The sequence below is a fragment of the Stegostoma tigrinum genome, chromosome 20, assembly GCF_030684315.1.
Source record: "Stegostoma tigrinum isolate sSteTig4 chromosome 20, sSteTig4.hap1, whole genome shotgun sequence".
NCBI classification, from domain to species: Eukaryota; Metazoa; Chordata; class Chondrichthyes; order Orectolobiformes; family Stegostomatidae; genus Stegostoma; species Stegostoma tigrinum.
The window spans coordinates 38,899,178-38,921,972 of NC_081373.1; the positions used below are offsets into that span (position 1 = coordinate 38,899,178).

The 22,795-nt window shown below is 41.3% G+C and overlaps 1 protein-coding gene across 1 annotated transcript in view; it reads left to right on the top strand.

The window, feature by feature from the left end:
• The first annotated feature begins 984 nt into the window (after window positions 1-984).
• valopa (vertebrate ancient long opsin a) overlaps window positions 985-22,795 on the top strand; it is a 42,169-nt gene continuing 20,358 nt past the window's right edge. Inside the window, exons 1-2 of the mRNA XM_048551530.1 lie at window positions 985-1,348; window positions 20,287-20,497. Coding sequence (XP_048407487.1) covers window positions 985-1,348; window positions 20,287-20,497 — 575 coding nt within the window. The remainder of the gene's footprint in view (window positions 1,349-20,286; window positions 20,498-22,795) is intronic.

Genomic DNA, 22,795 nt, shown 5'->3' on the forward strand with positions numbered 1-22,795 from the left:
GTTCACAGTGGCCTTTCTGAGATATACCCGAAAGATTGTGTATAATCAGCGGTAATTCCACAGCCAATATAATCGCTTTTGAAGCATATATGTGCTGTAAATGTTTAAATGCAACAAGCTACACTTCCCCGGCCCCCCCGGCAACTGAAATGTTCAGATGAGGGAAGGTAGTAGATTATAAAGCCCACTTTAAACAGGTCTTAGCGACTATCATTGAGTGTGAATCGCGATGGAGGGAACTCAAGTTTATTGCAACATAAAATGGCACAAGATAAGCTTGGCTGATTGTCTCCTGAGGAGAATACATCTCGCGTTCCATCCAGTCGATTCCCAGCTTGTTTTACTGCATGTTATACTGCTCGTCGATTGGGTAATTTATTAAATCTTCGTGATCGATCCCCTAAAATCAGGACAAAGCATGCAGCTAATTAAGAATGCAACTGTTTATTTTTAGACAGGTCTATCAGGTGTTGCAGTTGACGTGTGGAAAGAAATTGGGACATATTCTTCCCTTTCGTTTTGTACTTGTACAGCAAACCTCCAAGGGGATGACGGTTAGATCGAATCATCATTCAACATCTCAATATTTTTCTTTCCCAATTCCTCGTTCGAAATTTGTGGAATTGCAGGAGGTTCTTCCTCGTCTCCCCAGAACTAATTCCACTTGTACTTGGTTTTGCTGCACTGTTGTAAAGATTAGTCCAGCTTCAACTGATTCCAATGTTTAAAAAAAAGTTCCTGGTCGCCCTTCCCTCTACAGAGACAGCATGCTAACAGATTTCCATTTCTGGAGGTAGGACTTTTAACCGCCTGGTAGACCAGGAGAGAAGACCTAACATACAAACAGGGACAACTGTTGCAGTCTTAAATCGAAGGTGAATTGTCTTATCTGTCTTTTGCTTTCACCTCTTTTGGTGACATCCAGTCAAACCGTAGTGAGTGTTGGCGGGCATTGGGTGAATTTTGCTTTGGGTAAAAACAAAGATGAATTCCTCTTGGGGAAGACCCGCCAATGAAACCTCCGAGGCGATCGCTGTGATCTCTCCGGCTCCAGATCCCTTCAGTGGTCCCCTGCACACCGTCGAACCCTGGAATTTCAAAGTTCTGGCGACTTTGATGCTTTTCGTGACATTTTTGTCGCTCTCCGAAAACTTCCTTGTCTTGCTGGTAACCTACAGATACAAGCAGCTGCGGCAGCCTCTCAACTACATCATTCTCAACCTGTCGGTGGCCGATTTGCTGGGGTCGGCTGTCGGCGGCACGCTCAGCTTTGTCACGAACCTGTACGGGTATTTCTTTCTGGGCGCCTGGGCGTGCGTTCTGGAGGGTTTCGCGGTAACTTTCTTCGGTAAGTGGCTTAACTTTGGAGGTGTGGCATGGAGCGTGGGATCCAGGGCAAATTAGGCTAGCGTCTGCCCAAATATGACAGGAGATTGAGATGCAGGAAAGGAAAAGATACATTGCAGCCCCCCACTCAGGCATGTCCCCACACTGACTGACTGTATGTAACGAGGAACACTGAGCACAAGAGAGGGTGGGATAGTTTCTGCCAATGCCGTTCCTGCTGAGTGTTGTGAGATGAAAAATTGCTTTATGCGTTATTATATATAACCTATTGTCGACTGGATTACCGCGTTCAAACTGCACTGAGGTTTTCCAAACTCCCTTTGCGACTCAGGCAATGACTGCCCGAACATAAATTGGTCGTATTGCCTACTCAAACGCTCGCTACTACCTGTGGAAATTGGGATTTGCTAAGTACAGAAGGGCTCCTCACAGTCTGTTCGGGAACTTCCCCGTCCCCTGCAGGCGCTCATTTGTATTTGAGGGTCTTCCCTCCCTTTCCAGTGTTGGAATCCAAACAGGAGGCAAGGTAAGCTGCTTCCCCTAACATTGAGACGTTACCCAGCTGGAAACTGGATCCGCTTTCAGCTGTCCCGTACAAGAGGCTGCATTAAATCCCACAAGATTTCCCGACTCGATCGACAGCGGAGACAGCTCAGTGTTGAGATCAAGCTTCTGTCTGGCTTCATGTTCAGATGTCACGCCAGCAGAAGTTCCACGGAACTGCTAGGAAGCTAGAGAATCGTTCATGTTCAGTGTTGCTTTTCCGAATGATCTTGGAAATCCCTTGCGTGAGGTGTTGAAAATAGAATCCAAAACACACTAGTTCTGGTTCACTCCGTGAAATCGGAACATTTTCCGGTTTGTTAAGCACCGCCTACAGAGAGTGTTCAGAAAGGAAAATCTGGTTAACAAGGTAACAAGACAATCTTCTGTTGGCACTGCCAGTGAAAGGCTACCCTCTTTTTGGACATAAACTTTTCTGCAGAGGGGCTCTTATGGTGGCGTACCTACTTGTGAACCAGAATGTCGAAATTCAAATCCTATTTACTCCAGCGGTGTCCAATAACACCCGTCAACAGGTTAATTAGAATTTGGGGAAATGCCTCCTCTTTGTCCGGACACTGAGGACCTTTAAATCTTTTTTCATTGTTACCTTGGTGTGAGGTTTCTCAAGTTGGGGGTCGCCAGGCGCGGCGAGCTAACTTGACAAGTGTAACAAGAAGCGGTACAAGCCGCTCAAAGGAACGAGCTGGTGTCCCGTTAACTTTCTGTTAACAATAGAATGTAAGTAGCGTGTGTCGTTACCTGAGGGGTACACCTCTCCCTGGGTGGAAAACGCAGAGCCTGATCTATCTCTATTAACACAGCAGCAGTATAGCGACAATCGTGTGGCTCACGGATGGCAGTGCAACAGTGTAACAGCTTGTGCTTGTAATTGTGTAACGAAGCCTGTGTTTCACTTCACCTTCCACGTTTCAATGACTCAAAGAGATTATTTTATAGCATTCTGCTTCGCCCTGATAAAGCATGGATTAGGTCAGGCAATGAAATTACTTTAAAATACAACAAACTATCATCTTAAATTACAACAGTGAACCATCATCTTTTCTTAGGCTTTTGTATAATGAAATGTCTAACACGCTTTTGAAGGCTCATACATATTCGTATGGTTGTGACGGTGTTGCTGACACCATTGGCTCAAAGGCACAAAGCAGTGGCTTCAAGTTTCACCCTACAGTTTGAGAACAGAAGCAGAGCTGAGTGCAAAGTACTGAGGTGTCTGTTTTAGATATAATGTCTTTTGGATCAGCTCTGGTCCAAAGTTATTGCCTGCTTAGTATCACAATAAATAGTTCATGTAATCATTATCCCTTTACTGTTTGTGGGAACTTTCTATGCACAAATTCACAGTTGCATTAGAGATAATGGGAACTGCAGATGCTGGAGAATCCAAGATAATAAAATGTGAGGCTGGATGAACACAGCAGGCCAAGCAGCATCTCAGGAGCACAAAAGCTGACGTTTCGGGCCTGCTCACCCATCCCTTCCTCCCACCCCAAGCCGCACCCCCATCTACCTACTAACCTCATCCCACCTCCTTGACCTGTCCGTCTTCTCTGGACTGACCTATCCCCTCCCTACCTCCCCACCTATACTCTCTCCACCTATCTTCTTTTCTCTCCATCTTCGGTCCGCCTCCCCCTCTCTCCCTATTTATTCCAGAACCCTCACCCCATCCCCCTCTCTGATGAAGGGTCTAGGCCCGAAACGTCAGCTTTTGTGCTCCTGAGATGCTGCTTGGCCTGCTGTGTTCATCCAGCCTCACATTTTATTATCACAGTTGCATTTCCTGCTTTGCATCAATGACTACATTTCAAAAAGAACTTTGGGACATCCTGTGGTTATGAAAGTTAATGTATGAATGTAAATCTTTCCTTTATTTTTGTATGTTTACATCATGCTATTCTGGACCCCACCCCTCACCAAAAGGGGAATGTGCCATTTGTTTTTAATGCAAACATATCTTAATAAATGTTTTTAAGTTAGATCTAGCAGTTGTTATCACTTTGGTTAGAATTCAACAGGCTTATTTAAAATCACAAGCTTTTGCGTGCTGGTCGTTTGTCAGGTCATTCCAGCCCAACAACAGCACCTCCACATTGTGATAATTTCTGCAGGTGAATGGTTCCGCTTTTCTTGTTCAGCGGGGCCAGCAGGTCAGCAGATTTTGGGAGACTTGTTTTTCATTAGTTCTGTGGTTTTAGCACTTTCACATTGCCTGCCTTTTCTTCAAATGAACAGTATTCATTTCTATATACCTTTCCTTTTTATCCTCCCTCAGTCAAACCAACACATTTGTACAGCTCAAAGCTCCAAACATGTTGTTTTTCAGATATCAAAGTTTCCACAAAGCAAAGAAATCAATTGTTTTGTGTCCCTTTGAGTTCTCCCTCCTACATGCTTTTTCTATTCAAAGATTGAATCATCACACCTTCATTGCCTGTTTGCAAACTCCTGATATTTCACAAGTTTGTTTTGTTTTATATAAAAAAATCCCATGTTCATGACATACCTCCTACATTGCAGGAAAAAAATATCTAAGTTGCATTTTTACTAAATTATATTAATGAAACAGAAGATAAAGAAAACGTGCACACATTTCTTTTATGTGCATATACTGATAGCTGAATCATGAGGTATTTTCTAGTTAGGTATTATCTGGAAAATGTCCTTCCTCCTTTCACCATCTACTCCAACAGTTTGCACTGATCCAAACCTTTTTGTATTCCTTTCCACAATTAAAACCCTTTGGATTCTGTTTTTGAGATAAAATGTTAGCAGTTGACTGGGTCTGCAACTCATTCTCCCTTTGATTGAAGCCTCTTTTTAGAGTTTAACTTATATCAGGAAGATTTGTTATTTCCGTCTGGTTGCATATATCGAAATATCTTAATTTTTCTTCATCCCACTCAGATCCAATTTTATTTAATTTCCTTTGGACAACATGAACAACTTTTATGTTTTGAGACTGTGTTTTAATCTTTAACATCTTGAGCTTTCCTGTGGGCTCTCAAATCACGTTGTCAAAGTCATGCTGGGAGCTGGGCTCATTTCTGCAGCGAGCTTCTGAGACTTCAGAATGAAGGCTCTGACAACACTTTGTGTTGATTAGCTTTTTGACTCAGGACTAGCTACAATTAACCCTGTAGGGACACTCTGTGGTTGTAATTCTTTTTGTGAGGAAGCAAACATTGACAATTCTACAGATCCCTTTTTGCTTCTTTCCACCCACATTTAGCTCTTTGAACTGCCAAGTAATATCCTTCAGGCTCTTTGCCAAGCTGAGACATCACTGTCACTGCCCCTTTGATTGCTTGGGGCCCACCTTTGTTCCTATTTAATTTTGTCAACTTTTGCTTAGCCACTCCAAACCTTCATAACTTGTACTGACCCATTTGAGGTTTATGTACATTAGCCAGCTGGCTACAGCACCTTCAGTACCATGCTTAAACTATTCGGCTCATTCAGCCTCCCTGGGGTTCACCTTGGGTTTTGAGAGTATAATACTTTGTGGCCCACAGGTTATTTTCAGCCAACCCTTTCACTGACAAGCTTGAGGTTACGCCCACATTACTAAACCTGTTGTTGTGTAAGGGTCTGAAAGGATTAATGCAGAAAAATACATTAGGTACTACCTAATATGATGATGTCACATGAACCCTGTTGGGGAAACAGCTTTAGAACTTGAAGAAGTAAGCTCCAACATTGTGGTCTCCTATTGTAGTCTAATTACAATGTCTATTACATTGATGTAACTTGTATCTTATGCTATCATGCGATAAATTACATCTTGTTTAAGACAACAGATTCTTCTTGTTAGACAACCCTGTGATTGTGCTGACCCACACTAGACCAAGTGGTGTCTGTAGACTCCCACCAGGAAACAGGATGGTGCTACATATCTACCAGATGGATGCTACACCATGATGAGCTCCAATCAGAATTGATCTTACAACATAGCGGCATGCAGTGTGGACTCCATTTGGCCACAGCGCACAAAATACTAGCACCCATGGAGATCTGAAGATTCCTTCAGATAAAGTTTTAAGAAGGATGCTTATACACCAGTAAGAAACTTGACGAGCCGAACACTTGTGAGTCTGACAGAAGCGATCTTCATAGTAAGATTCAACAAGACAGAATCCACAGTTAATAGTAAAAAACATTTCAGACCTGATGAAAGACACACTGCAGCAGAAGAGTGCTCAGAACTCCCTAGAGCTGGAGTTACTCTATGGCTGATGTTTATCTTTTGGGGTGGGGGCGTTTCCTGAGTTGAAGTTCAGCCTGTTGGAGGCTACATGAGCACAATTGCATGCTGGCATGGACAAATGTTAAAAAAAAGGCACGGTTGGCTGGCTGAGAATGCTAAGAAGTAAGCAAAGTACTTACAGTTCAGATTGAATGGCGGCAGTTCAGTTCAGAGCAGCACCGTGGCTCATTGATTAACATTGTTGCCTTACAGTGCCAGGGACCCCGGCTCAATTCCAGCCTTGGGTGACAGTCTTGTGTGGAATTTGTACATTGTGTCTGTGTGGGTTTGTTCTGGGTGTTTCAGTTTCCCCCCACAGTCCAGAGATGTGCAGGTGGGGTGAATTAACTATTGGAAATGCAGATTTACAGGGGTAGGGTGAGATGCCCTTTGGAGGGTCAGTGTGGACTTGATGGGCTAAGTGGCTTGCTTCCACGGTGTAGGGATTCTATGATGTCATGGAGAGTGAGCGTCATGAGTGACAGCAAAAGAAATCAAGGGCCCCAGAAATAATTAGGTCACTTGGCCCCTCAAATCTGCTCCAACGGTTAATCATGACCTGCCTTCTCTACAGAACCATTGATCCTCTTACCAATCAGGAACTTCTGTCTCAAATACACTCAATGATTTGGCCTCAACAGCTGCTGTGACAACGAGTTTTACAAAGTCCCCATCCTCTTGCTGAAGAAATTCACAGTTCTAAAGGGTTGTCCTTTCTGAGGCTGTGCCCTCTGGTTCTAGTCTCTCCTACTAGTGAAAGCATCTTCTCCATGTCCACTCTATCTAGTCTTCTCAATACTCTGTAAGTTGAAATGAGATTCCCCTCATCCTTCTAAACGCAACTGAATACAGACCCAGAGTTCTCAACCATTTTTCATATGTCGGAAGTCACATGACACCAGGTTATAGTCCAACAGGTTTATCTGAAATCACAAGCTTTTGGAGCATAGCCCTTTCATCGAGTGAAGTGATGAAGGGGCTACGGTCCGAAAGCTTGTTATTTCAATTAAACCTGTCAGACTATAACCTGGTGTGATGTGACTTCTGGCTTTATCCACCCCAGTCCAATGCTGGCACCTCCATGTTATGATTCTTAATATGACAAGTCCTTCTTCCCTGGGATCATTCCTGTAAACCTCCTCTGAACCCCCTTGAATGCCAACATTCCTTTCTTACATACAAGGCCCAAAACTGCGCACAATATTCCAAATGTGGTCTGACCAGACCCTTATACAGCTCTAACAGTACATCTCTGCTCATGTATTCTAGCCCTATGGAAATGAATGCTGACACTGTATTTGCCTTCCTAACCATCAGCTGAACCCACATGTTAAACTTAAGAAAATCGTGAACTAGGAGTCTCCAAGTCCTTTTGTGCTTCAGATTTCCAAAGCCTTTCCCTATTTAGAAAATAATCCAAAGACTAGTCCTGTTATCAAATTGCATAACCTCACAGTTTCCAACATTGTATTCCATCTTACTTCTTTGCCCACTCTCTTGGCCTGTCCAAGTTCTTCTGCAGCTCCCATGCTTCCTCAACACTACCTGGCCCTCCACCTATCTTCGTGTCATCTGCAAACTTAGCAACAGCGTTCTCAGTTTCTTTGTCCTGATCGTTAATGTATAACATGATCAGTTGTGATCCCAAAAATGATTTCTGGGGAACTCCACTAGTCATTGGCTACCAGCTTGAAAAAAAGCCTCTTTATCCCTCCTCTCAACCTTCTGCCAGTCAGTAAATCCTCTATTCATGCTTGTACCTAACCTTTAACACCATGGGCTCTTATCTTATTTAGCAGCATGCTATGCAGCACCTTGTCAAAAGCCCTCTGGAATTCCAAATAATCATGTCCACTTGTGCTCCTTTATCTAACTTGCTCATTACCTCATCAAAGAATTCTAATATGACATCCTTTTGATGAAGCCGTGCTGACTTAGCCCTGTTTTACCATGTACTTCTTACTACTTAGCAATGGACTCTAAAATCTTACCAACAACAGAGATCAGGCTAACTGAGCTATAGTTTCCGTTCTTCTGCTCCCACAACCCTGTTAAATAAGGGTGCTACATTAGCCACTTTCCAGTCCTCTGGGACTCTCCCTGACTTCATTGATTCTAGAACAATCAGCCTCCATGCCTCTATAATCTCCTCAGCTTTCTTCTTCAGAATTCTGATGTGTAGTCTATCTGATCTATTTGATTTAGCCACCTTCAGACCTTTCAGCTTCCCTGGTATCTTCTCCTTAGTGATGGCCACTGCACTCACCCTCACCCCCTGGCTGTCTTGAAATTCTGATATGCTACTGATGTCTTCAACTATGAAAATTGACGCAAAGTACCTTAGTGTGTTTCTTCTTCCTTGGGATGGACTTGTGTTGTGTCTTCCGAATTACCCCGAAATACTCCTGCCGTTGCTGCTGTACTGTCTTCACTCTTAGGATCCCTTTCCAATCAACTTTGTCCAGCTCCTCCCTCATTCCTTTGTAGTTACCTTTACACAACTGTAATACAGTTACATCTAATTCCAGCTTCTCCCTCTCAAAGTGCAGAGTGAATTCTATCATGTTATGGTCACTGACCCCAAGGGGTTCCTTCACCTTCACCTCATCCTGTATCTCCCTCTTTGAATGCGGGAACAAATTTGAAGAATTTTAGGGCCTCAGGAACTGTGTTGGTGTCGCAGAGGTTTTGGATGTTATTAAGCAGTGTGAGATTTTCTCCACCAGCCGCACATTCTCTATGGTCTCTGTCTCTGTGCTTGCAGTTCAGTTCCAAGTATTGTAGCTGGAAATTCCTCTCTCTGTCTTCCTCCTCTCATTCCTTCTTTTCTTTCTGGACTTGAAATTCCAACTGTTCCCTCTGAGCTTGTGTATTTAACTGTTTCTTTCTCTTTTTGAGAATGCATTTCTAGCTCCGTTTCTGAAGCTTTGAAATTCACTTCCATTTCCAGTTTTCTCAGCTCTGTTTTGGCTGAAGTAAACTCACCTGGTTCCATTTCAGCTCTTGCTGCCTGCATTGACATTTGATTAAAAGCAAAATGGTTGATCATCATTCACAAAAATCCTTGTCACTTTGACTTGCTCAGAACCCAAAGCCCTATCTGCCCAGCATTGGCTTTTAAATGGTCCATTTTAAGGTTTCTAACATCTTTCGACTTAAATGATCAATAAGATATTGTGCATCAAATTTTGCCAAGTTAAATTATTAGCAATACTTTTACAAATGTAAACTTGATCAGTTTCAAACAGTTTGAACTATTACTTTCCTCCACCTCCAAATTCTTTGTAAATTAATTTCATCCTGTATCACTTTGTTTCAAATCTCATGGTTTAGTTTGTGTTTTGGTTTTGGCTAATTTTTCAGTTGAGTACAAATGGGGTGGCATTGTGGTTCAGTGGTTAGCACTGCTCCTCACAGTGTCAGGGATACAGGTTTGATTCTAACCTCAGGCAACCGTCTGTGTGGAGTTTGCACATTCTCTCCATCTGCGTGTGTGTTTCCTCCCAGTGCTCTTGTTTCCTTCCACAGTCCAAAGATGAGCAGGCTAGGTGGATTGGTCATGCTAAATTGCCTGTAATGTTCAGGGATATGTAGATCAGGTGGGTTATAGGGGGATGGGTCTGGGTGGGATGCTCTGAGGGCCAGTGTGAACTTGTTGGGCCAAAGGGCCTGTTTCCACTTTGTCAGGATTCCATGATCTATAAATTTCAGATATTATACCTCAATTGTGATAACTGTTGATTGATACAGCTTGAATAGTTCCCATCACTTATAATTTGTAACTATTCTTCAAATTAAAACAGAACAGCACTGAATTACTTTTATTTTCCTAAGCAGGTTAAAGTTTGTTTTTTTACAACCTATTGGTAAAGATTCCTTCGGGATAAAGACAGAAAGTTAGTAACAAAAAATTACAGATTGTAAGATTTGTACCAGTATCAATAAGACAAAAGAATACTAAGAAGGAAGTTCCAATATGTCTCCATTGTCTTCATTTAGAGCTTCATTGTTGAAGCAAAGGGGTTAACACTTGAAGTCAGATCTAGCAGCTGTGATGATCTCTGTGGTTAAATAGTTGCTGTTTCCTTATCCAGACAGATCAGCACAGCAACAGATTTTGGGAAGGAGAAAATGTTTCTTTATCTTCACTAACACTTTCATACTGCCTGACTTTCTTTTAACTCAGAAGTATGTAGATATTGTGCACCCCTTCTCTTTGTTCTCCATTGGTCAAAACTCCATCCTCTGAAGATGCTTCTCAAAGCTTTTTCTTGGAGTTCTCCAGACAGGCAATTCCTAGCCAAATATAGTTTTTAACTATAGTTTAAAGTAAAAATATATAATTTGAGGAATATAGGATTCCACTGAGAAAAGAAGCCAATTATGTTGGTGACTACGAAGTTCTTCCCCCCATTTTCTGTTTCTCCCAAAACTTGAATCTGCTTGCTTCCATTATCTGTTTGAAAACTAGTATTTCAAATGTATTTACATGCTTTGACATGTCTCTCTGAAATCTAGTTGTAGCTGTATAGTCATGTAATGTTTAGCAGCCTTTTTCTTAGCCTCTCAAGTCCAGTCAGAGTCAGTTTTGTTTTACAAAAATCTATAATGTCATAAAACCTACCATGTATTGTTTTGTGGTATTATTTACCACTAAAAAAATCTCAAAATATCTTGCAAACAGAATAAACTCCTGTGCTTCCAAAGAAAACAGAGACACTTGAAGAAGGCTGTATAATTACAACAATTGAACATCCTTCACTCTGTCATCATGGGAACTGGCATGAGCATTCCAGAGGGAGGCAAAATCATCAACGCTACTAAACTGACTCGGAGGGATTAAGTTGTAAACCATTTAAAAATTTTTGCCAAAGAACATGAATTTAAGAAGATAAGGAAAGGAAGCAAGATTTAATATCATGTAGCCCCTTAAAGCCATTCCAGAGTTCAATACAATACGGTTGCAATGGTGTCCCCCTCACTTTCTCTTTCTCTTGTGTTCCTTAAATTTCTTGACTCCCTAAGATACAAATGATTGGTCTATTTCAGGTTTAAGTGTATTCATTAACATAGCATCCACAACCATTGGGGATAGGGAACTTTAATGTTTCACAACCTCTTCAGTAAAGAAATCCCATGCGAGTCCCAAATAACCTCCCCTTATCCTATGTCTAGGCTTCCATAGTAGTTTCTCTAGCCGATACCCCTCACTATCTATCCATCAAATTCCATTTTTTAAAATTAATTTATAGGATGAGGGTGTCACTGGCCAGGCCACTATTTAATGCCCATCACTCGCCACCCAAACAGCAGTTAAGAGTCAACCACATTGCTTTGAGCCACATGCAGGTCACACCTGGTAAGGATGGCAGTTTCCTTCCCTAAAGAATAATATGAGCCAGATGGGATTTTCCTGACAATTGTCAATAGATTCATGGTTATCATTACATTCTTAAGTCAAGGTTTTTATTGAATTAAAATTCCACCATTTGCTGTGGTGGGATTTGAACCTGGGACCCAAGAACATTACCTGGATTAACAATTCAGTGATAAATACCACCGGACCATCATTTCCTCCAGTAATAATAATAATCTTGTATGTTTCAAAGAAATTACCTCTCAGTCTTCAAAATTCCAGAAAATACAGATCCAATTTACTCAAGTTCCCATTAAAGCTCAACCTTCTTACCCTTGAGGCCAAAGCAAAAGCTTATCAGGAATATATTTAAACTGATTAAACATTTATTATATTATTACAAATGTGGTTTATAAGATTGTTATGTTTTGGGGCTAAATCTTTAAGGTAATTTGAAAAGAAGGGGCAGCACGGTGGCTCAGTGGTTAGCACTGCTGCCTCACAGCATCAGGGACCTGGGTATGATTCCATCCGCGGGTGACTGTCTGTGTGGAGTTTGCACATTCTTCCTCTGTCTCTGAGTGCATCCAGTTTCCTCCCATAGCCCAAAGATGTGCATGCTCAAATTACCCATAGTGTCCAGAAATATGCAGGCTAAGTGGATTAGCCATGGGAAATGCAGGGTTACAGGAATAGGGTAGGGTGGGTCTAGGTGGGATTATCTTCACAGAGGATCAGTATATACTGGATGGCAGAATGGCCTGCTTCCACACTGTAGGGATTCTATGATGTGGTCTATTCTGGAGGCTGTCTGACAGCAAGCCTATATGGTGATTGTCAAAAATTGATGGCAGTTCAGATTGTTTTACTGAGAAGGTATTTTAGTTGGAGATAATGGTAGTAGCCTGTGTGCTATCAGTGGTCAGACTGTGAGTCTCCAAAGTCCCTGAAAAGTGTTATGTTGCAGACTGTGGTTCTTTAAATTATCCAGCTGCTTCCACAATAATTGAGATTGGGTGTCTCAAGGAATCAATAGTCAATATTTCAAACTATATACAAGGACAATGTGATTATAATTTCCATAGTGAAGGGCTTTTGAAAAAATGGGCGCAGAACATAACTTTGTCATATTGGCGAACATGCTTTCCTAAAATATCTCTGAACATAGCAGGCTTGTTCATCTGCCAGGATTGGGAAGAGGGAGAGCAGGCAGAAGGTAAAGTCTCTTGGGTTCACTGTGCAATAATAGGGGGTGAAGCCTGCAATCAGATTGGAAATTTGTCAAGAAAGTAAACAAGACTAAAAGATATATTTATCTTGCATAAAATGAGGATTCCCAGTAATTTTATCAAAATTAAAGGCACATTGTTACAGGGTTGTAAAAGAAATAGAAGTAAACCCTCAGGAGATAAGAATTATTTTGGCCTGATTCTGGGTTAAATGAATGTAAATTTAACATGTAGCTTGTACTTGTAGACTGTGCTTTATGTGTTGTGCTAAAATTAAAGAGGTCACGTACTCTGTTCTGTAGTTTCAAGTTTAAGTTGCCGACAAAATTAATTTTTGTCGATATATTGTATTATGTAAATCTTTTAAAACATGGAATCTTGTGTTGTTTCAGCTACGACTGGATGTTTGATTTTCTTTTAAGCAGTATTGGTCTCAGTGCGGTTTGCATTAATATCCAATTGAGTGACATTCAGTAATATTAATTTGTTAGCTATACACAAAGGCTAATACAAATTAATTTTACTACTTCTTGTCAATCTTGGATGTTGTGAAATGTTTTAGTAACATCAGGTATTAATTCAATTGGTTAATAATAGTTACATAAGTATCTTGACTATGCTTATATTACATATTAAATTGCTTCTTAGTGTATTGTTATAAAGAAATTGGTTTAACATTTTAATGAGCTCGGTAATAAAGGATGATTTATTCAGTTTATAATTTATATGTGCCTCACTAGGGAATTAGCAGTATAAATATCAATAAAATCTAGACACCTTGATGTAAGCAACCAAGTTCACTTAACCACTATGTAAAATCATAGAATCATAGATAAGAACAACACAGATATAGAACCTTCGGCCCATGCCGACCAGAAATTCTACATTAATCTAATCCATTTGCCAGCATTTGGCCCACATCCCTTGAGAACTCTTCCTATTCATATACCCATCCAGATGCCTTTTAAATACTGTAACTATGCCAGCCTCCACTACCGCCTCTGGCAGCTTATCCCATACATGCACCTCCCTTTGGGTGAAAATGTTGCCCCTTAGGTCTCTTTTAAATCTTTTCCCTCCCACCTTAAATGTTTGCCCTCTAGTTTTGGACTCCCCTATCTTGGGCAAAAGACCTTAACTTTTCACCTTATCAATGTCCTTCATGATTTTATAATCTTCTATAATGTCACCCTCATCATCCTCCAAAGCTCCAGGGAAAATAACCCCAGTCTATGCAGCCTCTTCCTATAATTCAAATCCTCTAACCCTTGCAACTTCCTTGGAAATCTTTTCTGAATCATTTTAAGTTTCACAATATTCTTCTCCTAGCTGGCAGACCAGACTTGAATGCGATATTCCAAAAGTGGCCTAACCAATGTCCTGTATAACCCCAACATGACCTCCAACTCCTATATTCAGTGCACTGACCAATAAAGGAAAGCATACCAACTCCTTCTTCACTATCCTGCCTATCTGCAATTCCTCTTTCAAAGAACTATGAAGTTGTACCCCAAGGTCTTTTTGTTTGGCAACATTACCAGGATCTAACCATTAAGTGTATAAGTGCTGTCCTGATTTGCCTTTCCAAAATGCAGCACCTGACATTTATCTAAATTAAACTCCATCTGCCACTCTTCGGCCCATTTGTCCATCTGATCAAGAACTCGTCTGCTCTGAGGTAACCGTTTTCGCTGTCCACTACGCCAATTTTGGTGTCATCTACAAAATTACTAACTATTCCTCCTATATTCACATTCAAATCACTTATATAAATGACAAAAAGCAGTGTGCCCAGCACGGATCCCTGTGGCACACCACTGGTCACAGTCCAAAAATCAACCCTCCACCACTACCCTCTGCCTCCAACCTTCAAGTCAATTTTGCATCCAAGTGGACAGTTCTCCTTGTGTTCCATGTGATCTAACCTTGCTAACCAGTCTACCATGTGGAACCTTCTCAAATGTCTTACTGTATGGACTGTATTACCTTCTTCAATCTTCTTCATTACTTCTTCAAAAAACTCAATCAAGTTATTCCCAAGGCATAATCAATAACTTCACAGAAATTTGACAAAATGCTATGGTGAAGAAATTAAGGATATGTTTCATGCCCTTTAAGTCACTTTCTTAAAATTAAGATTAGTTGACCAAGTGAGTGGTTAAAACCATTACAAAAAGGCTGGAGCCACAACATACAAGGATAAAAAGTAATTCAAAATTTAGACAAAACATTGGCAAAGCCATGGGTTGAATACCATGCACTTCTGAGCATCCCATAACAATAAGCATCAATGCTATTCAGAGCATAAGATATAGATTCCCCAGGATGATGATGCCAAGAAAGGAAATTTCTGCAGCAGAGAAGACTATGAGAACATTATTAAGGTTTCATGTTACTAAGAAAGCTGTTGAGACCTTGCATGGTAAAAGAGTATTTCATCTGGGAAGTGAGAGGCAAGAAATTATTAATTTTAAATGTGATGTTCAATGAGGAAGCATGTGAACAGAGATGTCTTTACGCAGAGCATAGATTGTTTTGCCATAGATTTTCTTTGAAACAGAGATACTTTTGAGTTTTACTTCGGCTTTAATTGTGCATGCATTGCTGACTAACAATTCACATTCCATCAACATTTACATGCTTAGTGCTAACTAAACCGGACATGTTCTGCTGATATTATGGTCCTGAAGATGAAAAACATTTAAGAACATATGATGTAGGAGCTGGAGTAGGGAGATTTGTTTGGGATGTTCGGGGAGAAGAAAAATATTCAACGTTGATGGTGAGCGATTAAAGAAACTGTCCAAAGCTGACGACAGTGCTTGAAGATAGTCACACAATGTTATTAATTGGCAAAATAAGGGTACAGGAATTCATTGGAAGCCAGGATCAAATAGAATCCTGACAGTGCAGAAAGAGGCCATTTGACCCATTGAGTTATCACTAGCCCTCTGAAGGGCATCCCACTCAGGCCCGCACCTAGAGCCCCACATGGGGCTTTTTACAATGGCTGCCCCACCTAGCCTACACATAGAACATAGAAGATAGAACATAGAAAAGTACAGCACAGTACAGGGCCTTCGGCCCACGATGTTGTGCCGTGGAATAATCCTAATCCAAAAATAAAATAACCTAACCTACACTTCCCTCAATTCACTGCTGTCCATGTGCATGTCCAGCAGTTGCTTAAATGTCACTAATGACTCTGCTTCCACGACTTCCACTGGCAAAGTATTCCATGCGGTCACAACTCTCTGGGTGAAGAACTTCCCTCTGATGTCTCCTCTACGCCTTCCTCCTAACACCTTAAAACTATGACCCCTCATGGCAGTCAATCCTGCCCTGGGGAAAAGTCTTTGGCTATTGACTCTATCCATGCCTCTCATTATCTTGTACACCTCGATCAGGTCACCTCTCTTCCTCCTTCTCTCCAGAGAGAAAAGTCCGAGCTCAGTCCTGGAACCTGCAACATCCATTCCTGACCCTGCTCTATCCATGTCTCCGAAATGGCCACAACATCGAAGTCCCAACATCTTTAGACTTTGGGAGGAAACCAGAGCACTTGGCAGGAATCCATGTCGACATGGGAGAATGTGCAAACTCCATACAGACAGTCACCCAAGGCTGGAATTAAACCTGGGTCCTTGGTGCTGTTAGACAGCAGCACTAACCACTGAGCCACCATGCCACACATAGTATTTAGTAAAAGAATGGCAATTCTACAGAAATAACAAAGTGTGGAGCTGGATGAACACAGCAGGCCAAGCAGCATCTCAGGAGCACAAAAGCTGACGTTTCGGGCCTAGACCCTTCATCAGAGGGTCTACAGAGAATGTGTTGATCCTAAGTATAAAAGGTCAATATTCTCTTCCGTAAATAAATGCTACAAAATAATGTTTAGTCATCTATAAAAACCTATAAAACACAAAAACTTGATGTGACATTCTTTTGGATAGTGACAGGAAGTTTGATTTTCTTTTCAAATGTGATTAGTCTCACTGGAGATAATAACAAGTTAAGGATAATCATGCAACGATAAGATGGATAAAATAACATCCTTCATTGCTTAGATCAATGATTGTTATATATTTAATGAAGAAGCAAACAGTGGACAGCACTTCTATCGAAGAAACATTTTTACAGATTTGATTAGCTCATTGACAGACTGTTGAACAATAGTTTTAGGAGTGCATTAGGAACTTAAATAATTCAATATCAAGTTCTCATAAATGAAATTCCTTGCCTAATGATGAAAATACCCATTTTTTGTCTCCATCCTGACAATTTACTTTTATGATCTTAAAGAGAGGGAGGTATTATCTGAGATTGGATGATTCATTTGAGTAGGATAACCACTGAGCTATTTATCATGTCGAAAATACAACATTGACCTGAAATCTTACAACCCCTCTTGAAATAAATTATCAATTAAAAACCGAGAAGAAAACGAATTTAAAATGATAGATATTAGTTGAGTGAGGAAATTCAAAGAACTGAATCTTACACTTTTTTGGCTATGTTTGAAGTGTATCAAGCGTTTTGGAGGAATTTCTTCCAGGACGCCTAGTGAATTTTCTCACTCTATGTCAGCAAGCTCACTTACGTAACTAGCTACATTGCCCCTATGGTGTCCATCATGTTTGATTCAGCCCCATCTTATCATGCACTGTTTTCAAAATTTACCACTCAGTGGATATTCAGGCATTCACAGGCATCCCTTGCATTATCCATCTTTACATTCCCATTGTGTACACAAAGAGGCACTGTTCTTTTGGAACTGCACAGCCTGATTCCTGACAGTCGCTCCAAACATGGCAGATTGAGGGATAATGTGCCTCACTTTGTGGTGATCCTATTGGATGAGATGGTTCAGAGAGTCACCCCTCACCTCAATTTGCAGTGGTGGCTTCAACACCAGACTATGCCAACTGGTCTGAGGTTCCCACCCAGGTCAGTGCAGTCTCAGCCATCTGGAGGAATGCCCAATGTGGTAGAAAGAGGGTCAATGGCTTTCTCCACTCCACTCGTGTAGGTGCCACCATCTTATCCCTGATACCTCACACTCACTCTATCTCTGCTACTGCACCCCGTCCCAGCAAGGTTCATGCTCTACCAGTCTTATAATTCTTCCATCATTTGTCGTCACCCACTTCAGCCCCTAACTACCACTCATCTGACATTCAGTATTGCCTATTCTACTTGCTTGGGATACTCCTTCAACCAGCACCAAAATTAGCAGCAATGCCATCTTCTTAAAACTGGCCTTTCTCTCATTCTAGGAGAACAACACTGAAAATACAGAAAAAAAAGTAAGGCAGGTGACGGGCTTCTAAATGAGAACAATCAGCTTCTCTTCCCCCATGTGAAGACCACCCCAATTTTGAACACCCAAGTGTCTGACCGACTATTTTTAAGCTCCTGAACTCTTATAGGAGGCTGACTTGTCTTACTGTGCTGGGAAGCCCTATGCAAAGGCTATGCACAGAGGCCACTGACTGCCATAATAAGTTTTTTTCCTTTGCTTCTGTGCTGAATAATAAGTCAGAGCATTATCGACCAGGTATCTCTATCTGGGGAGACAAAGTGCAAAAAGGCAAGAAAAGATAATTCAAACTAAGCATGCTGGGAGCATCCAGGTCAGCTTAGAATGAGTGCTCAGAGTGAGTGATCAAAATGATATCAGGCTAAGAGTCCAGAGATGCAGCTTGGCCCAATCCTTGAGCTGGGTGCATATTCCTGAGAGTACAGTGTCCTTCCTGCAGCATTTATAATGATAGTTGCTGGTGCATCCCAAAATGCAGCATTGAAGAGCAGAAGAATATTGCAAATGAATCACAGATATGCCATTTGTGTTCTTAGAGGCTGGCACAAATTGGATGCCAATGTCTGTGGACATGGAGTGCGTGTGGCTGGTGCCCATGGAGATGTTGGTGTCTAACAAAACAGGTCATTTGGAGCAAGTATTGAACTGAGTTTGCTACATAGCTCTTCTGATTTCCACATCAAGTTTTCTCAATGGCTTGTTTAGCTTGTTTGGTAAAATAGGAAGCTGAATATTGATGAGGTGAGTTGGGCCATTGACAAACAACAATCTCACTGAATTAGCAACTCATCATTATCTATCAAGAAACTCACCTTGCCGCTCAGCAAAAACATAAAGGGTAGAGTGAGACGCTCCTGGTGCTGAGATAAGCCTTGCCAAATGTCACATCCAGTTTGGTCACAATTCTCGCTATGGCTCACATCAACCAGACCCCAATTAGATTCTGACAGAGATAGTAGGAACTGCTGATTTTGGAGAATCTGAGATAACAACGTGTAGAGTTGAATAAACACAGCAGGCCAAACAACATCATTGGAGCAGGAAGGTTGATGTTTCGGGTCTGGACCGTTCTTCAGACGTAGGGTCCAGACCCAAAATGTCAGCTTTCCCGCTCCTCTGATTCTGCTTGGCCTGCTATGTTCACCCAGCTCTACACCTTGTTATCTTGGACTCTGACAGGTGTCATTTAAAATAATGATCTTATGACTAATTTTCTCAATGTGCAGTTCCTAGCATGAGTCCAGACTGGTCTGTCAGATATAAAAAGGAAATGATGGGTTTCCTATTCACAAACTTCCATTTGACAAAACAATCCAATTTAAACTTGCATGTTCTATTGAGTAGAATGGGCTCAAGTGGGATTACTCGCGATTTTTTCCCTTTCTAATTGCTCTAATTCTGCAAATAGAGTCTGGAGCTACATTGTTGCTGATGTGGATGGCTGCAATGATAAGTATGCTACCTTACATCAGTTTCTGTGCAGGTTAATTACATCATATCAAACATACAATTACTGCTGTACTACCGCAGCGTTTGTATCGAAATGTGTTGGAGGAGAAATCAGCAGCATCAATGGCGTAAGGGAAGATTTGTCCCTCACAATCTCGAGATTCTTACCATTTGCATTCTCCACTTACCATCATATTTTATGTTCATTTAAATTCAGTCATAAAGCAGAGCATCTAATGCTCGATGACTGTTTTTGCATGATTAAAAACACACATGTAAGATGCTATAGATAAAATTATCGGCATTACATCATATTACTCAATGTATTAGCGTTGGCTTGCCATGCATTATAAAAGTGGTGTTATTCAGAGTTAGTGGAAAGTGTGTAGAAATTTCAGTGCCGTTTTGTGAATACAATATTATACATTTAATTTACAGGATATTTTTATTTTGGTTTTTGAACAAAGATTGAGGCAATGTAGTTCATTTCTAACTAAAATACGCATATTGTATTAAAATGGGTGCAAATTTCAATACCAAATTAAACAAGTCAAGCAAAATGTTGTGAAAGAGGCTTTTGCCATAATGAGAAGCAACCCAAATAGCAAACAGATAAGAATCGATCTTACGAGAAGATGACAATACTGTCTGCGCTTCGCATATTTAAAAGGGATGTGAATGTAAAATAATCAGTGCAAATTACACTTGTATTTAAAAGGTGATTTGTGTTAGATTTAAATATTATTGGCTTTCTGCGTCTATCTTACAGGCATTGTGGCACTCTGGTCACTCGCAGTGCTAGCCTTTGAGCGGTATTTCGTGATCTGCCGACCACTGGGTAATATCCGCCTGCAGGGAAAGCACGCTGCCCTCGGCATTGTCTTCATTTGGGTGTTTGCCTTCATCTGGACCTTCCCACCTATAATTGGTTGGAGCAGCTACACTCTCAGTCCGATTGGCACAACTTGTGAACCCAATTGGTGAGCCAATATCTGAAGAAACATGACTAAAGTGCATGCACATAAGAAATTCGATGTGTAGTTATTTTGCAGAATGTTGATAATGTACAGTTTTGTATTGCTGTACTTCCAACCTGTGGATAAATAGCCTTAAATTGTTGGAATCAGTGAATTTAAATCACAGAATGGTAACAGCACAAAAATGGGTCATATCGCCTATTGTATCCGAACTTGGTCTCTGCAAGAACACGTTAGCTGGCCCTATTCCTACACATTTCCTTGTAACTCCACGAAATGTAGACAAATTCTGGAAAGATGTGAAAATGACTGGGTTATTGTAGTGAATGATTTTAACTTCCTGCATGTAGACTGGAACTCCCTTAGTACCTGGGTTTTAGATGGGGAGCAATTTGTTGGGTGTGTCCAGGAGGGTTTTTTTGAAATAGTTTGTGGGTAGTCCAACAAGGCAGGGGTGTATACTGGACCTGATACTAGGAAATGAGCAAGGTCAGAGTAATCAAAGTTTGAGTGGGGGAGCAGTTTGGGAATAATAACCATAATCCCATAAGTTTTCAGATACCTATGGATAAGGACAAGGGTGGACCTTGGATGAAGGTGTTAAATTGGGTGAAGACTAACTATAACCAAATTAGGCAAGAATTGGAGAATATGGATTAAGAGTGACTGTTTGAGGGCAAATCCACATCTGAGGACCAGGTAATTGGAGTCCAGGACAGGTATGTTCCTGTGAATATGAAGGTCAGGAATGGAAGGATTCAGGAACCATGGATAGCAGGGGAAATTATTAGCTTAGTCAAAAAAAAGAAGCATTCCTAAGGTCCAGGTAACTAAACACGGACAATGTCCCTGAAGAATATAGAGAAAGTAGGAAGGAGTTCAAAAAGGGATTTAGGAGGGCTGAAAGGGACTATGAAATGTCATGGCAAGGAATCATTGAAACGACAGCATAGCGATATCAACAAGTTTCACTCCATCAGACTTATCATGGACTACTCTTCAGAATCAGTCTCATTCTTGGACACCTGTATCTCCATCAAGGAGAGACATGTCAGTACCTCACTCTACCGCAAGCCTACGGATAACCTCACGATACTGCACTTCTCTACCTTCCACCCTAAACATATTAAAGAAGCCATCTCCTACAGACAAGCCCTGTGTGTGCACAGGATCAGCTCAGATGAGGAGGAATGCAACAGACACCTAAAGATTTTGAAGGGTGCTCTCATAAGAATGAAATATGATATTCAACTCATTGGTCACGAGTTTGATGTGTCACAGTGAAAAACTGCAATGACCTTCTCAGAAGACAGACACAGGATACAACTGATAGAGCACTCTTTGTCATCCAGTACTTCCCTGGAGCAGAGACATTATGCCATGTTCCTCACAGTCTTCAACATGTCATTGATGATGACGAGAATCTCACCGAAATCTTCCCTACTCCTCCACATCTCACCTTCAAACAACTGCCAAACCTTAAACAAACCAACATTCACCACAAACTACCCAGCCTTTGGGACATCGACCACAGCAACACACAACACTGCCATGGCAACCTCTGCAAGACATGTCAGATCATTGACATGGATACTACCATCACACATGGGAACACCACCCATGACATACACAGCAGATACTCATGTGACTTGACCAATGTTGTCCATCTCATATGCTGCAGGCACAGATGCCCTGAGGTATGGTATATTGGTGATGCCATGCAGATGCTACAACAACGGATGAATGGACACCATTCAACAATCGCTAGACGGGAGTGTTCCCTCCCAGTTTGGGAACACTCCTGCATTCAAAGGTATTCAGCCTCTGATCTTCAGATAAGCATCCTGCAAGATGGTCTTCAAGATACACGACCATGCAGACTTGCCGAGCAGAAACTGATAGCTAAGTTCCATACCCATGAAGACGGCCTTATCCATGATCTTGGGTTCATGTCGCACTACATGTGACCCGACCACAATATTATGTATCTGTGAAATCTTCCTTACAGTCCTGTTTCATGTGGTATCTGGAAGTTGATGGACAAGCACAGGAGAAAAGCACTGTAACAAGCCTTACGTCACAGTGGTATCATCCCTGACAGTATTGTCTGATTTCTGGCAGGGACGATACCACTGTGACTTAAGGCTTGTTACAGTGCTTTTCTCCTGTGCTTGTCCATCACTCTCCAGATACCACATGAAACTAAAGGTCTACATAGAGTCATACAGTTATACAGCACAGAAGCAGATCTTCAGCTGAACTACCCCATGCCAAACATAATCCCAAATGAAACTAGTCCCA